The 17,903-nt window shown below is 42.8% G+C and overlaps 1 protein-coding gene across 1 annotated transcript in view; it reads right to left on the reverse strand.

Moving 5' to 3' along the window:
• Nucleotides 1–12,239: 12,239 nt before the first annotated feature.
• Nucleotides 12,240–17,903, reverse strand: part of TGFBRAP1 (transforming growth factor beta receptor associated protein 1) — a 36,808-nt gene continuing 31,144 nt past the window's right edge. The window contains exons 9-12 of the mRNA XM_054162950.1: nucleotides 17,317–17,463; nucleotides 16,549–16,708; nucleotides 14,705–15,138; nucleotides 12,240–13,748 (exon numbers count right to left, since the gene is read on the reverse strand). Of these exons, the coding sequence (XP_054018925.1) occupies nucleotides 13,560–13,748; nucleotides 14,705–15,138; nucleotides 16,549–16,708; nucleotides 17,317–17,463 (930 nt within the window). The 3' untranslated portion in view covers nucleotides 12,240–13,559. The remainder of the gene's footprint in view (nucleotides 13,749–14,704; nucleotides 15,139–16,548; nucleotides 16,709–17,316; nucleotides 17,464–17,903) is intronic.

The following is a 17,903-nucleotide window of genomic DNA, read 5'->3' on the forward strand; positions in this document are numbered from 1 at the left end:
AATCTCCCCTGGTGCAGCCTGAGACTGTGTCCTCTTGTCCTGGTACTGGCTGCCTGGGAGAAGAGACCAACATCCATCTGTCTACAACCTCCCTTCAGGTAGTTGTAGAGAGCAATAAGGTCACCCCTGAGTCTCCTCTTCTCCAGGTTAAGCAACCCCAGCTCCCTCAGCCTCTCCTCATAGAGCTTGTGTTCCAAACCCCTCACCAATTTTGTTGCCCTTCTCTGGACTCGTTCCAGCAAGTCAACCTCCTTCCTAAACTGAGGGGCCCAGAACTGGACACAGTACTCGAGGTGCGGCCTAACCAGTGCTAACCAGTGTTCCTTTGCCCATTCTGACAGTCCTCTCCAGCCTTATCTCTGGATCTTTTAATGTCATTTCTATAATTTATCTGCTAAGGCACACAGTAGTGCTGATTCTTTCCTTAGTTTGCCTTTGGAATGTTTCTCCTTGTCCCTGTCTGTCCAATTACACTGGCCAGGCACAAACACTCCGGGGGCTCTTGCTCTGTTCTGGCTGTCCTCCTGCATTCTCTCTGTAAAAGCCAATCTGAGCTGTGTGGAACCTTAGATAATAAATATAACTACTTAAATCACTGAAATGACTCAGGTAAAAGCTTATTTTTGAACTCTGACTTGTGAGCTCAGGCCACTTGGATGAGATCCCTGGCATTTTCTGCAAACATGGTATTGTTAAGTGTTTCTAAAGTACTATTCATGGGAGAATGTAATGTGACCTTTTTAAATACACTATTTCAGGGGTGAAACATAAGATACCACATTGATGCAGTGTGCATAATTTCAGAAAGGGTGAATTAATCATCTTTATGCGATGGGTGCACAGGAATGGGTCTTGCACGAACGCAGAGCAGTCTCCCTCTCTGGAGACACTCAAAAACCCGCCTGGATGCATTCCTCTGTGATCTGGTATAGGTGATCCTGCTCTGGCAGGGAGGTTGGACTTGATGATCTGTCGAGGTACCTTCCAGCCCTTACCATTCTGTGACTCTGTGATTCAGACCACACACTTTAAACTGCTGTAATGAGAGACAGTAAATGGAATAGAAATCTCCCAAAGGTGAACCAGGGTGAGGAGCAAGGAAGAAGAAGAGAGGCTTCTTAGTAGCATAACCCCATGGTGTTAACAATCTTTCCAGTACTAGAGGCTGGAAATTTATTCTCCATCATTACAGTAGAGGAAAAAATCTTTTGGAAGGCACATACATTGCCTTTAGAATTTTCTGGTAAGAAAGCACACAGTGACAACGAACATGGATCTGAATAAATATTGCCTGTGTGGTATATGCCTCAGATAAAGTTGCCAGTCTTTTTGTTTGGTGACCTTCACCAGTGCCATCAGAACTAGAAGAAATGTGTTGTTCCTGAGGCCAGGTTGCATAATTTGATGGAGCAAACAGGTCAAGTGCAAGAGCAGTTGTCTAGGGGCATCACCAAGTAGGCTGGATGCTGCAAGACAATCTCGTTGCAGTTTGAGCTGGGTGCCCCCTGATGTGTTCACTTCCTGTGTCCAGAAGTCCAGCCCAGAGGGATGGACACAGGAAATTGTGTATTTCCTACCATGATTCTTTGCACCACTATAAGATCCAGTGCGGGGGTCTAGCACTCGCTCTCTTTTCTTCCTCCTCCTTCAGCTGGTAACTGGGGGAGATGTCTGCTGGCTTTGGGCCTGCTAGGCCCAAGGCCACAGGGGGATGGGCAGTCTCAGACCTGGCCAGCTGAGACTAGCCCAGCAGAGGGAGGGGGAAGAAGGAGCCCTGGGGGTCTCGGGTGTACCCTCAGGTGGGAATGGGATGCCTCTGGGTTTGCTTTGGGATCTTTCTTTGTCACTGCGCTTCGGGTTTTCTGTAACATTCACTGCTTTCTATTTAAACTTTCATCACTTTTGCAATCCGTTTGTCCTGAGTGTTTATTCCTGCCCGTGGTGGGGAGAGGGGGCTGCCTCAACCCAGCACATTCTTTATACTACCATTATTGTTCTGCTGTGGGACACAGGGGACTCTAAAATGTATGTTGGTCTTCAGAGCGTCTCAGTTTGTGTGCTTCGAGAAGCGCAGTGTATCTGTTGTATGGGTCTCAGGTGCCCAGCTGTTTGACTTGGCTGAAAGGAAACCTCTATCAGAAAAGGCCACAGAAGAACAGCCTTGTAAACATTCTTTTTAATGTAAAAAAAGGCATGTTTTGCTCTATAGCTGAGGAGGGCAAAGGACCAACAGGACCCTGTGGGCACAACAGAGCCCAGCAGCCCATGAGAGCAGAAGCACTGGGGTTCATTCCCAAGGGAGCAAGATGGGGCTGGGTGGAGGGGACTTTGCAATTTTGGAAGGCACTTAAGTTTGTTCTGAAACCCATCATAAAGTCAAAACCTGACCTGACAACCCATAAGGTGGGCAATTTTCTTGCAGACCTTCCAAACTTTCTCCCTACCCAACTCGTGAGCTTGTTTCACTTTAAAATCGTTGTAGCTCACATTATTCTGAAGCCCAGCATTGGCATTCAGAGTCCTCTTGGTGCTTTTCAGGATATTCTCTGTGAAAAAAGGCCCTGGTAGATCTTTTGGGCTGCCTTCAAATCCTGCCACCGCATGACATCAATCAAGAAAGCCATTCTGTTTTTCCTTCCACAGGCAAGAAGTGGAAGTGATTGTATGAAAACCTGTGCACACTTGTAAGTGGTTTGTTATCAGGTAGAAGGGAAAACAAAACGTGTATTGAAGTGTCAGTAATGAATAGCAGCTAACAAGAAAATTCCTCCTGCCTCCGGGATTGAGATTTCTTTAGTTTGCAGTTTTGACCATCAAATTATTATGGCCATTCAGCATCACAGAATGAGCAACTGTTGTCAGAAATACCCCTGGCACACTGCCTGGAGTATCTAGAGGGGATATACTGAGCAGCTGCTGTCCAGAACAAGAGCTTTTGGGAAGGTTTTGGAGGAGGAACACTAAACCTTCTGCTTGACAAATCAGTGTGTCACAACAGGACACAGAGATACTTTGAAAGAAATGACAAATTAAAACCTAAAGATGGATCAAACAAGTGCAGAAATAAAAGCCTCCATTTTACTGTGCAAATATAAATCCCCAGTGCATAATATTTTGTGAAAAAAAATCAGAAATCCATCCTGGGCTCCTCCCTATCAGCTTCAGCTGCCTGTGGCTCAAGTAGAAAACCCCATACTTATGTCAAACTCTGGCAGCTTTCTGGTGTGATGCTGCAGAGTAACCCTGCATGTTAGAAGGACTAATGGGATTGAATCATCTTCGCACGCAGTCTGACTTTCAAACAGATAGAATAAAATCCATGTTTTTTTATAACACACTCATTCTCCAGGTAAGAGAAGCAGCACATAGACATGTTTGACGCTGTCATCAGTAGCTTATTTTCCAGAAGTTCCTTGTTTATTCAGTTCTTCTGTACTATTCGGATCAAAAATAGTCACCCCACGCAGTTCCTCCAAGATAGATGCTCTTTTAAGCTTCCATGCACCAGAATCTTGTGGATGCTTAAGCATTGCTTTCCTCTGGCAAAGAGCTGATCAGAAGATACCTGGACCCTTCCCAATCTGGTTTCAATCTTGTCAGCACTAGTCTAAAACAAGACAACTAACCAGACACAAGTTAACCTTGCTTTGAATTGGGCTCTAGCAAGACCATCTCTGGAGAACACAGTGGGCCTGCAGTTTTCCAGGATTTTAACACCTATGGAGATGGTCAGTCTCACTTGATGCCAGTAGCATGTTCAAAAGCCAGGATCTTCAGAGAGGTATTGGCAATTGCAGGCAATGGTGATGTCGTTCATAACTGCTGTTGGATTTTTACACGCTCTTATTAGCCTTGTTACCTACTGAAACCCACTCTGTGCTCATCTATCAGCTTTCTGTTGGCAAGCCTGGCCTCTGACCCCATGCTGTCTGCAGCTATGGTTGTTGGACCTTAGGGGCTCATTTCTGCCAAAACTCAGCTATGCTCTATTGATTATTTGTCTAGGAAGGAGTTGCCATTTGGATAATTAGCATGGACCATTTTCTAACCACTGTCTAGAGGCAAAACCATCTGAAATCCCACTGTGTCAAAGCCACAACTGCTTTTGTCAATGTTTTCTGTGTTGCCTTTCTGCTACTGACTGGATGGCTGGGGAAATGCCAACCAGGATTCTCCAGGGTGTATTTCCTGATGGCTGAGCTCATGAAGTGATGCTTGTTGCAGTAAGGTTTTTCCGTTACTTTACATGTCATGCTGTACTCTGACATTTGCACCCCAAACACCCTCTGCAGGAGCATGCTAAGCACCCACCAAGGTGCCTACAGACTCTGCTTCAGCCAAAGGAACAAGCATGATCTTACAGGGCTGTAGAAACCTTGTGATTTAGTTTACATAGATTTATATCAAATTCATAAGCCAGAAATATGCTAAAATATGAATATTATTTATTAAATATATTTAAATAAACTCAGGGCCAATTTGATTCAGGTTCATTTGGCGGGTCAGTGATAGGTTAGTTATACATGATAGAAGGTTAATAAACAGTAGAATAACAGTCTCGAACAACCACGACATGGAATACAGAGGAACAAACTGGAATCTCCCTATGCATGTGAAACTAAACAGCAATACTGCCTCGGGTGGCATAGACGGACCACCTCGAGTTCACGACGGAGCCAGGCAAGATTATGGAGCAGGTCATCCTGAGTGCAATCACACAGCACTTAGAGGATGGCCAAGGGATCAGGCCCAGCCAGCATGGGTTTAGGAAGGGCAGGTCCTGCCTGACCAACCTGATCTCCTTCTATGATCAGGTAACCCACCTGGTGGATGTGGGGAGGCCTGTGGATGTAGTCTACCTGGACCTCAGCAAGGCCTTTGACACCGTTCCCCATAGCAAACTCCTGGCCAAGCTGTCAGCCCATGGCTTGGATGGGAGCACACTGCGATGGGTTAGGAACTGGCTGGAGGGCCGAGCCCAGAGAGTGGTGGTGAATGGTGCCACATCCAGCTGGCAGCCAGTCACCAGTGGTGTGCCCCAGGGATCAGTGCTGGGCCCCATGCTCTTTAACATCTTTATTGATGATCTGGACGAGGGCATTGAGTCCATCATCAGTAAATTTGCTGACAACACCAAGCTGGGGGCAGGAGTTGATCTGCTGGAGGGTAGAGAGGCTCTGCAGGGGGACTTCGACAGGCTGGGCAGATGGGCAGAGTCCAAGGGCATGAGATTGAACACATCCAAGTGCCGGGATCTGCACATTGGCCACAGCAACCCCATGCAGAGCTACAGGCTGGGGTCAGAGTGGCTGGAGAACAGCCAGCTGGAGAGGCACCTGGAGGTACTGGTCGATGGTAGGCTGAACATGAGCCTGCAGTGTGCCCAGGCAGCCAAGAGGGCCAATGGCATCCTGGCCTGCATCAGGAACAGTGTGGCCAGCAGGAGCAGGGAGGTCATTCTGCCCCTGTACACTGCACTGGTTAGGCCGCACCTCGAGTACTGTGTCCAGTTCTGGGCCCCTCAGTTTAGGAAGGATGTTCACTTGCTGGAACGAGTCCAGAGAAGAGCAACAAAGTTGGTGAGGGGTTTGGAACACAAGCCCTACGAGGAGAGGCTGAGGGAGCTGGGGTTGCTTAGCCTGGAGGAGACTCAGGGGTGACCTTATTACTCTCTACAACTACCAGAAGGGAGGTTGTAGACAGACGGATGTTGGTCTCTTCTCCCAGGCAGCCAGTACCAGAACAAGAGGACACAGTCTCAGGCTGCGCCAGGGGAGGTTCAGGCTAGATGTTAGGAAAAAGTTCTATACAGAGAGAGTGATTGCCCATTGGAATGGGCTGCCTGGGGAGGTGGTGGAGTCGCCATCACTGGAGGTTTTCAGGAGGAGACTTGCTGGGGTGCTTGGTGCCATGGGTTAGTTGTTTAGGTGGTGTTGGATTGGTTGATGGGTTGGACGCGATGATCTTGAAGGTCTCTTCCAACCTGTTTTATTCTATGTATTCTAACCAACAGGTAACAAGCTATAGACCTCAGAAATAACCAGGTAAATTAGTGCAAGTTACTCATGAACCGCCGAGGTGCTAACTACCGAAACCTTTGCTGAACGAAGGAATGTTCTGAGTTCATAGTTACAGTTCAAAAGGGCAGTACCCATAATTGGAGGAAGTGAGAAAGAGAGCACACTGCTGTGGTAGAGGCCCGACTCAAGCACTGCTGCTAAAACAAAAGAAGCTAATTGCCCTGATTGTCGCCACCTTGAATCCCATTAACGAAGGGGCGGGGGAAGAGAAGACGACAGTGGTAAGAGAGCAACGAGCATACAAGCAATGAGTATACAAGCATGTGAAGTCTTCCTCTATAAATTCCCTTTGTGAAAACTGAACGACCCAATGGCACATTAGCTATTCAAATCCTGCCAATCAGTTCAAAATGTTTATATGGTGAGCAAACTGCACACACCTTCTCTCATAGCCTCCGACACATGCAGTCACCTCTCTGAAACATGAGGCTCAGGGTCTAGCTTCCACCCTGCTCCAGGCAGCCTTAACAGCACCTGCCTATTGTGGTCCTCAACCTCAATCTGATCCTGCAACAGAGAGGGAGGAGAGAGGAGCAGTGGCTCAAAGAGATTTAGCTGTCTTGTTAATGCCTCTTCCAGACCACCTTGCCAAATGACCACAGACCTGATCTTCAAAACCAGAGCCCTTCACGGTAGTTCCTGCTCTGCTTGCAAAGTTTTTCACTCTGCCAGCTTCCCAGCCATGCAGTGCACATCCTGCCTTCAGCATCCAGTAGACGTTTGCAGCATTGCTAGTGGCTACACTGCCTTGCTCAAGGGATTAGCCTGTCCACTACTGCGTAAGTACCAAGATGCTTCAAGATATTGAGGAAGAGCTCAGGCATAAGACATCCAGGACTTGGACTGAACAAGGCAAAACCACTACAACCTATGCTTCTGACTACCGGAAAGGGGCCTACGAGAAAGCTGGGAAGGGAGATTTTACAAGGGCTTGTAGTTACAAGACAAGAGGGAACGGATTGGAGCTTGAGAAGGGCAGATTTAGACAGGATATAAGGAAGAAATTCTTTCCACTGAGACACTGGAAGAGGTTGCCCAGGAAGGTCATATATGCCCCCTCCCTGAGTACCACAGAATCAATAAGGTTGGATGTTAAAGGCCAGGCCAGATGGGGCCTTCAGCAACCTGGTCTAGTGGAAGGTGTTGTTGCAATGCCAGGGTGGTTGGAACTAGATGATATTTAATGTCCCTTCCAACCCAAACCATTCTATGAATCTGTGATGTGAGCCACTCAACCATCTAAGCATCAGTTTCAGAGAGGTATCTGAATGTTAGGGAAGAACTGCGTAAGTCCTGCTTCTGCATCTTTTTTTCTGACCACCCCATGAGTTCTTAATGCACAAATCAGACTGGAGCAAGAGCACATTCCCATTTGGGTTTGTTTTTGGTTTTAAGACATCAAATAAAACCACAACAGTGCAATATTGTCAAGACTACACTTGCAGCTAAACCCAAGTTGACCAAATGGCACATGGCCAAGGCTCAGCAGTATTATTTCTTGATATAAACTTACTTTTGGCTAAAAAGTGCTGCAGCAAAAGGTGAACACATTGTTTGCATGAACTTGAAACAAGCAGCACATCCTGGTGCTTCAAAAGCATATGCAAAGAATCAAGTGATTTTTAAGCTCAGGAGCAGTAAAATGTTGAGGTGTCAGATTCACTCATACGAAATTAAACTGCAGTTTCAGTGAAGTCTGCCCAGTTTGCCAAGACAACCATAACATCCACAGATGGCATGTGAGAGAGTGATGTAGCAACAGGCATACTGCCCTTTCATGGTGTGCAACCCTGTGACAATACATAAACCTAGCTGTGACCACTTCTCCCCCTGACTGGATATTGCTACGTGATCTTCCAGTGATGTGCTTTTTAGGGCTGAGTCACATTTCACCCAGTTTTCCCATTTCTCCTTGCCTACAGCCAGCATCCTCAGTACATTTTGTTCATGTGCACAAGTTCCACTCTATCATGGGCAGGGAAGATGCAGGGTGAAAAGACCCAAGCACTTGCATAGTGGGGTTGGAGAAAGATGAATTAGGTCTTAAACAGAGATTTCTCCCTTTTCTATACCTGCCCTCTTCATCCTCCCCTTGCTGCCTCCCTTGGAGATAACAGTGGTTTCTTTGGCTTACCACTGCTTCCTTGTAAGTCTCCCTTTCCTCAATCACCAGCAGCCTCTTCTGTTGGAATTTGGGAGTCACCTGGCCCTTTGGTCCTGAAGCCTTCTCCAAGTCAGGGGTTTTGCTCCTCAGCAGCAAGGAAGAAGATGAGGAACATCAGCTCCCTGCTGTAGAGTATAAAAGTTCCAGCCTCATTTCCACCTTGCAGGGATATAATAATCCCCTTTTCCTAGGGCCATGTGCTAGGCTCTGGCAGAAAGTTTGGGTTTGGCCTCCTAGGGAGGATCTCTAGTATTAACAATAGACACCATCCAACTGTGGCAGCACTTACACCTTTGTTTTCTCTGAATTAAACTCACTTTCTACCTGGTCCTGAAGATCTGTAGGCAGATTCTGCTTTTACTGCTTTCAAGCACCTGCCTGTGCCCCTAGATGAACACTGGTGCCATTTTGAGGTCTTCCTCTCAAAACATGTGCATACTTCTCTTTGTATTGCAGCCATCATTGTTCAGACCCATCACGGAACTGCTGGCTTCAATCATGGAAGGGATTGCATTGACTACACAGAGGCAAAGATCTAAGATCTTCGCAATCTGTAATGGCTGTAGCTGCTTGTACCTGAATCTGTAAAAACCCAGATTCAGTGAAGGAAGAGGTAAAAACTTCTTCCCCAAAGTAAAATTAGCTAGTTTTTAAGAACATTGACTTATGTCCATTAACACCCTGCACTTGCTTGATTCAGCGTTTTCATCTGACCACCTCTGTCAATCACCCAGGTGAATCCTCTCTCTGTCAGTGAAGACTCTTTCACCCTCCTTCACTTGGCCATGCACATTCCAGGGTTTATCTATCTAGGAATGAATGACAAATTAAAACATCTTTTTATTTAAAAATCAACATATTTATACATGTGTACATTCTGCATACCGATGTGTACGTTCACCAACATAACCATGAAGTCAGAAAGCATTAACAGTACAAATTTCCATCTGAACAAATTTCTTGTGGGGGAACTTCAGTGCTGTCATCAGACATTACAGAATGTCATTAGCCTTTTTTTTTTTATCTCCCCCTGCCCCCTTTAAAAGTAGCAGCACAATTATCAGTGTTCATAAGACATAAGCCCCAAAGTGTTTTACAGCAAAAGAAAATTAATTAGCAAATACAGGCAGTAAGAGAGCTCACAATGAAAATGTATTAGCTGCTGCCTAATGTAAACAGCAGGATGTTAAAAAAACAAAAAGCACCTCAGAGTTATGCTGAATAAAGACCACAGCAAATTAGGAAGAGTAATAAAAAACAAAAGTTACTTTTTGGTACAACTGGTATAAAATACTTTTTTAATGTCGTTTAGGATAGGAGTCCTGCAAAAACAGATGTTGTTATGAAGATTCAGCAGTCAGGCTAGCATTGTGTGATCAAACACTTCAATAAAGGTCTTGGAAAACATAGGCACACTCCCTCCCTCCCAGCACTTTCCACAGATGACTTTGTTAGGGCTTCATGTGGGTGATGTAACAAAAGTGACATTTCATTAAACAAAGACAGAAGTGCTCCGGTGTCCGCTCAGGACTCTCAAGGTTTCTGCTCGTGTGAATTAAGTGTTAGGAGAGTGGCATTCATCAGGTGACAAAAGTTGCAAAGTTTTTGGAGGCTGAGAGCAAGGGCAGCAAAGTGAGAGCTTCTCCTTGGCACCCACGCTCCTGCACACACCGAGGCAACCTCAGTATGGGCTTTCTGAAGAGGTAAACTAGTTCACAGGTACTTGTGATGCACTCTGTGTGACAAATCCCAATGGCTTATTTTCTCAAGATTTTGGTATCAGTACTCTTGCAGTATTACCAATGTCACAATGTATCCCTTTACATCACAGAAATGAAGACCTAGCAAGTTTTTCTCATAAATGTACAGCCACTAATCTTATTTCTAGCAGAGTGCCAGATTACAGGCAATTTTTTCTCACAAGTATTTTTCCTCTCTTTTTGACTTGGGGGAAAAACTGCATATGATGGCATACACAGCACCACAGGCAATTATTATGTGAGGAGGCATGGAGATACTAAAGAGCAGAAAAGCATTTGAGTGCTTTTTTGTATGCATCAGTGACTATAGCAGAGGATGCCCAAAAGTCAGATCTGCAGTACTGCTGCAATTAGAAGCTTTGTGTTAAGCAAACATGCCTCGGTATCTGCATAAACATCTGTGTGAGAGACTAATCTCCTATACTATGTCCTGAATCATAGACACACTGTCACATTAAAAACAAAACAAAAACACACCAACCAACAACAACAACAAAAATCTGTTTAGATTTTCACACAAACAAGTTTGGAGGAAACTCATTGGAAAACAAACAGGCAGCAATGTATTGATGGAATTTCCTCTCTCCAGGGACAGGTCTAAGATCCTACAGTCCCCAATCAACAAAAAGATTGCATCAAGCTTAGGATTCCCAGAACCCATTTAGTTTCCAAACTAGAAGGATGGTTCTCTTCCCTGACTCTTCTCTTTCAGGTATCCAGTCAGCAACTAATACCCAGCTCACCATTCGTTCCCTCCTTGCAGCTGCAGCCATACCAGAATAATTTCCCCCAGCGCTGTCCCAGGGCTTCGGGCATATAAACCAAGAATGAGCAAACTGACAGTGCTGAAGTAAAAAAGGAGGAATGAACTTGGGTTCTCCTATATGAAGTCCCCTTACCCAAGGAATGCTGTTGTCCTACCTTAGAGTTTCAGTGCAGACACCTTTGATAAGTATTCCAGTGACAAGAGTACAGAATAGCACACAAGACTCAGATGTAGGCTGTCATCTCCTCTGGTTGAATGCTGTCCCAGGTGCTCAAGCACTGTGTGCACACCGGAAGAGCATCCTCCACCAGCCACCTCCCTGCTGAGCTTTTGCTCTACCTCAGCATCAGGGTGGATTTGGTAACACAAGATATCCATACTGCTTAATCCAAATGAGTTCTAGTATAAAACTTAAAGCAATAGCTAACACTGCATGAATCAAATGTCAGTACTTTTCCAGTCCACAGTTCATGGGGACTAAAAGAATTTGATCTTCCAGCTTTAACATTCATCACCCTTTTGGCCATCTGTGGCTGCAAATACACTACCATGCATCACTTTGATTTCTATGTTTGCTCTGTATGTACAGTTACTGTTACTGCTGCATTTGAGCCAAAATACCAACCTGAGAAAATATCGACTCCCAATGAAGAAATGTTTAATCGCTTGTTTGGTGTGGGGGGTTTTTTGTTGGTTTGCTCGTTTGCTTTTTCGTGCAGTAATAATGAAACTTTCTTGTGGTCTGGAGTATGATCTCTGTTCATTGCAACACTAGTTGACAAGACTAAGTTCATCACTACCTAGTAGCTAAAATTAGTCTTAATCATGGAGTGGACTTTGATTTAGTAGCTCCTTGCTAGATAAGAACAAAGAATACTGAGGATGCCTGCAGCAAAAGGAAGTATTTCTTATGAACTGCATGCTACTGTACATGAGAGGCTGGGCAGAGCTTTGAAAAGTCTCTTCCTCTCTATGAGTGAACATTTGGAGGACAAAGAACTACAAATATGTCTATGTCATCATTGCCAGTTGTATACACAATATTTGAAGGCCACGAACATAAAATACAGAAGAATCTGCTCATACCAGTACAACTCAGAATAATCACTCATGCCAGAATTAAGTAAAATATGCTTATGTTTATCTTTTTTGGAAGATGCCTTCCACTAAATGTGGCATATATATCTTAGCAGAAAGAGCCACAACATTTCTTACTTGGATTATGATTTTTTTAACTCAACCCAACAGCTATACTTTCCTAATTTCACACTCAGGAAACAAAGATCCAAAGGTCTTTTGCTTCAAAGACAAAGAAATGGATCTTTTTTTTCCCCCCCTCTGGATGTAGTTTGGTTGCTCATTCCTGGAAGCTGCACTATGCTTACAAGGTTGTTTCATAAAACCAACTTTTCCGTATCAGAAGACCTCTGCCATGACCCCACCCTAGAAGATACCATGGGGCTTATCCTGTTTTGCTGTAAAGCTCCACTCCAATTTGGACTACTGAGACAGTAAGCAGCTGTACTACTTCAGTTGCATGCTGGCCAGTAAGCAAGGTATTTACTGGAGCATTAAAGAATTAGAAGAAATGTTTTGACTTTGAAATACTTCACTTTTATTTCAATTCATCATTTTTGAATCTTTCTTGTAGGAAGCGGATTCTTTTAAATTGACAGCTTTAACATGGTTAAACAGTGATGGAAATGCTTAAAGGCAGCAAAGGGTTTTTGTTATTTGAAAAACCTTAGTTTACAGAATGTTTTTATGGAATAGAACAGACCCAGCACCCCTGTAGTGCACCTCTGTAGATTTCTTCCCAATTATACCTTCTTTCCATGATTGATTTCACAAAGTCAGTCACAAGTACTAAACCTTATTCTTGCGGAGTTCCAATCTGCCTATGTTATGTTACAGCAAACGTTTATCACATGACCTGTACACTTCTGTATCAGCTACATCTTTATCCTCTAAAGAAATTCTAGAATGCTCTAAGATCAATTTATTCAACTGTATGTACATGTATTTGCATAATAATAAATAAAAGTTAAGGTCTCTTCCCCAGTATAAAAGTGACTAAAATCTGACTTCATTTTTTTTATCTTCCAAACACAGCTGTCTGACTGAGGCTATTAGTTTCCACTCTGTTTAGGACAGTAACTGTAGGAGTAGAAACTTAATGGACCAGTGCTTACACTTAAATGCTATATAGCAGAGGAGAGAGAGGAAGTACAGAAAAGTGCATTGAAACCAAACAATGTGTAGAGCAAAAATCAAGTTCAAAATGTGAGCCTGGGGAAGATAATCCAGCCCCAAAGAGGACATGAAGCAGCAAACATTATAACCAACACTCAACCTTTGTCTTGATAGTAAGCTGCATGATACCAGCCTTGTCATGTAACGTTCAAAGAATTCCAGATACCACCTCCACCTCCACAAATTTATCAACACCACATTTAGTGCAAAGTGACATTTCTTAACTGCATACCTTGTCTCTGTAACATTCATTCCTTGCTCCGAAGAAAAAGATCATTTTCTTTAACTGTTTCTTACTATGTACAGTAGAGCCCATATTTGCACCTGTCCATTCCTTGTAGTGAATTTTCTATCTACATTCATTAGAAATAAAAAAAGATAAGTGGTGTATTTCATATTTACTGGAAGTCTTCCCATTAATCCAAGGACTAGCTGTTCATCTTGATTTATACCAAAAGTAGCTGCACTTTGTTCTTTTTTCCAGCCCACTTTTAATGGGATACAAGTCACGGGAACCTGTGGGACTGGATTATGATTCAAGTCTGATTGCTGGAGCTGGAAGAGTGATGAGACATGTTTGAATTCAGATGTCTGTTCACAGCACAGTGTGTGTGGACCATACCCCCATTCGGGTATCTTACGAATACAGGCTCGCAGAAAGGACTTTGGCACACTTGACAGACCTTTTTGTCCGAAAGAAGAATTGGTGTTCCTTTATGTTTAACCTAAAGACAGGAGAAGAAAGAAAAATAAATCTAAATGTGAATCTAGCAAGAAAGGAAAGGATATTACAAGGCCTAATATTTCAGCTGTACCAAATGAACAAACCTGGTCAATGGCAGAGGTGGTAGTAAAGGACAGCTCACACTACTTGATTTGAATTCAATTTCCACATTCATAGTTACTCATTTTCATGCTTCCTCTTAAGTACTGCTTGCTTGTTATTATTCTTTTTTTCTTCCCTCCCCCACTTTGTTTAATAAAGAAAAGCACAAACATTTAATGCAGCTGAAAAACCAATGCAGTTTCCTAAGTAAGTTCACAGGATAACTCCACAGCAAACTGAGCACTGACATATTTTTATTCCAGACAGATTTTGCTGGATATGTCATAGGCATTACAACTGAACGGATGCAATAATCTGCTGGGAGCTTTAAGCAGCACAGCTCCAGCTTTCTAGCTAGAGCACTTGTGAAAAAGGCTTCACAAGTGAATTCACCACTAACAAAAGTTACTAACAAGCTTTAATTAATACAAAGTGCTGGGTAAACCATTTTTTCCAAATTCCAACAGGTCTCAATTCCAGAGGAAAAATCCCAAATCTGTTATTTCACATTTGTTAGTTTATGCAAGAACTTCATTAACCTGCAGATCCCAGATTCATTTTCATTCAGTCCAGAAATTCACCAAAGGCCCTCATCTTTCTTTTTACTTTACAGAGAAAGTATAACATTAAGTCCAAATCTAGCAGTCACGGCAAAAAGTAATAAATGCAGCAAGTAAAACTGCCAAGGAGATGAAGATAACTTTGACTGAATTCTTCAAAACTTCTTCTCATTATTTATATACCAAAGGACTCCACTGTAAAGCTCCAAAGTGCCTCTATTAGAACCAAAACAAGCAGCAAACCCAGAAACTCAAAAAAAATCCCCAAACCACAAACCAACACCAAGCAACCAACCTTCTCGTATTTGTATATTAAGTTTTCAGCTTGTGCTAACCCAAGTGAAGTCTGAGTCATTCTTTTTGTGTGAATGCTTTGCCTCACTGCTCCAGTCAGGAAGGGGGAGAGGAGCTGCACTGACCAGCTGTCAGGCACCACCTGCAAAACTAGAGCTGCGTCAAATTCAGCGGCGTGGTTATTCAAGAGATCCACAGCAGCCATGACCAGGGCACAATCTGAAGAGCCTGGATTTAGGTACACTGACAGCAGCATATGGAAAAGCCTCCGTCTGTACTGCACATCTCTGTTCTCAGAGTTCCATATACAATATTCTTCAGCAGCATGGAAGTCCTTTAACTCATGGACAAGGATATGCAAAGCTTTCTCATGTTCTTCCAGCTTTCCATATAAAATTGCACTTTCCATATGGAGATCTGTGCCCTGGATTTTGTCTGTGAAATAAGAAACAAGGCAGTGTTTGCTCACTGGAGAATACTATTCTCTCTCAGTCAATACAAACAAATACACCACAAAATACAGAAAAAAGGTCTTTCAGTCTTGCACACTCCTATCCACACTGATACCATCTATGATACACAGTAAGACAAAGCTGACCTATTTTAAACCTCTGCCTCTCACACTATTATTAAAATTACAGAATAGATTTAACTCTATAAAAGACAAGAAATATCAAGTAGTGATTCCCTTTAGGAAGAGGACACTAGAAACCTTTAATCCAATATGGCAGTTCAAAGTTAAATCATCAGAGACAGGCAGGGGAAAATAGCAGGCTCATCTAGCATTTCAAGATAAAGTAGAAAATCCTGTACTTATTGTACAGGTAATAAAGGATAGGCATACACCTCGGTAAAAGGTATGGAAATACAATGTGGGCTTTTCCTCCCCCCAAGTACTGCAGTTATTAAGAAGAAATACATAAATGTGAGATCAGTGCATGCTATGTAAGATAAGAATTGTCAGGCAAGAAAACCTGTGCTTTGGAGTACATGGATTGCTCTCAAAAATGTGGTTAAAAACTAAAAGATACAAAAGAGCAAGAATTTTAATGGGTATGTTATACCTGTACATTATTTGCCAATGGCTGACTGGAAAGCCAAAGGGGCATTAAATTATAGATCATTTTAGTTGTTGCTCAGGTATTTCCACATTCCCTGGATTTTCCCACTAAATTCCAGAAAAGTATTTCACATCTTTTAGTACAAGTAATTTCCCCTTCATCCCTTTGAAAGTGTATTAAAAATAGCCATTACAAGCATTGGCCAAGAAAAAAAATTTAGCTCAGCTGTTGCTTGCCTTATACCAACAGCAAGGTGGATGTTGCACTTTTCACTCCAAAAGATGTTCATAGTTTTGCTTCATTTGAACCCCAGCTCTCAGAGGGAGGCTGGGCTATGGACAACAAACAAGTCCTTGGTAGTCAAGCTCATAAAAGATTTGCTTCAGTTTACTGAGAACCAGAGAGCTTACAAAAAACCCCAAACAATTGTAAGCCTTCCCTTTGCAAAAGGTTATCACAAATTACATGCTCATCCTTGAAATGCAACTGAACGTAAATTGAGAAGATAACTGTACAAAGGTTTTTTCCTAGCTGGTTATGGTACTGTGTCTTTGATGCAGTGGAAAAGACATCACTCTACTGCATGAACTATGGGAGATCAAAGACAACACTCGTAGACAGGCTTTCTAAATTAACTTGTGTCTGTTTGAAATACTGATGGGGAAGCCTGTCAACCAAGTAACACCTAGAAACCTCAGATCTTTTAGTTTCCTATCCTGATGACAGCTTTGGTTTTCTGCTGGAACTAGCATACAGCATTTACAAGAAACAACACATATCTTACCCAAAATAAAGTGAATCCTATAATGGTCAGATTTCTGAAGAAGAGTGCGTAGTTTAAAGAGCAGCTCAGTTGTTTGTGTAAAATTATCTGTGGTCAGAGATTTCAGCTGAATTATTGCCTCCAGGTACAAGACGGCTAGATGAGTATGGTACTTTTCTTTCTACAGATGAAAAGAACAATGTTAGCTCAGTTTACAAAGTCAACCCATTCTCCCCTCCAACTAGAGGGGCGTGTATTTACACAATTACACCTTATGTAAACAAGCTTTATCATAAGCTTTTCTTGTGCAAAAGTTATTTTCTTTAACAAGCTCACCTAATGCAAGTCAATGCAGTAAAGCAAGTCTTTTTCCCTTTGAGTACAAGTATGACCTCCACTGTGTCCTCTCCTTTTGTTTCCCTTGTAAAAGGTTTATCTAACTCAATCCTCATTTTCACGTACTGTATTTCTGCAATAAGGATTGAGAAAGCCACTGGAGGTCGAGAAGTGCTTTGAAGGCACAGTATCCACTACCCAACGTCCACCAAAACAAGTTAATGATTTGACCTTCAAATTTGACCCAACAAATCTCTGAAGGGAGGTAAGCAACTGTCTTGCCATCACCAGAGTTGAAAAGCTTAAAACCCACTCCTTCCCTTCTCCAGGTACATCTGAAAGTCTTCAAATTATGCTTATTTGTTCTGGACGTTGGTTTTTTCTCCCAGAGGTGCTCATCATAGACTGGATTCTGAATCCTATGTCTATTTTTAGTATTCTTGTAGGACTCACCTGTATTTTTCTTTCCAATACTAGATGTTCTAGATATTTAACATGTGCTTTAGGGTATTTGTTAAGGCAACTGATGATGTCATCTGGATTAACGTTGTTTTTCTCCTGCTCTTCCAAAGGCCTTTTAGTGAAAATCTGTATGCCAACCTAGAAAGAGTTAACTGCATTTAGGAACCTTTATATTTTAAATACTTATTAAATAGCACTATCAGATTGGTTAGTTCATTATTCAGGAAGATAGCACAAAGCCCTGCTTAATGCCACCAAGATTCCACCACTCTTGTGCTTACTGTGATCTCACTCCTCTCTCCATTACCCCAGTTTTACAGAATGCACATTGTCCAGTCTATCAAACTTGTGTTGGGCACAGCCTCCAGCAGCCACAAAAAAAAAGCAGATAGGCATAATAGCAGAACAAGAGACTTCAGCCTTTGCAGCAAGAAAGCTCAAGTTAGAGACCATAATGTTTACAGCCTTATCAAACACAGTAATACACAGAGACTTCTATAATAACCAGATATTGCATGGAATAACCAAGCTTTAAATGAATATAAATTAGGCAGTGATAAGTTCCAACAGCACAGACT

This window comes from Dryobates pubescens, chromosome 7 (genome assembly GCF_014839835.1).
Source record: "Dryobates pubescens isolate bDryPub1 chromosome 7, bDryPub1.pri, whole genome shotgun sequence".
Taxonomy (NCBI): Eukaryota; Metazoa; Chordata; class Aves; order Piciformes; family Picidae; genus Dryobates; species Dryobates pubescens.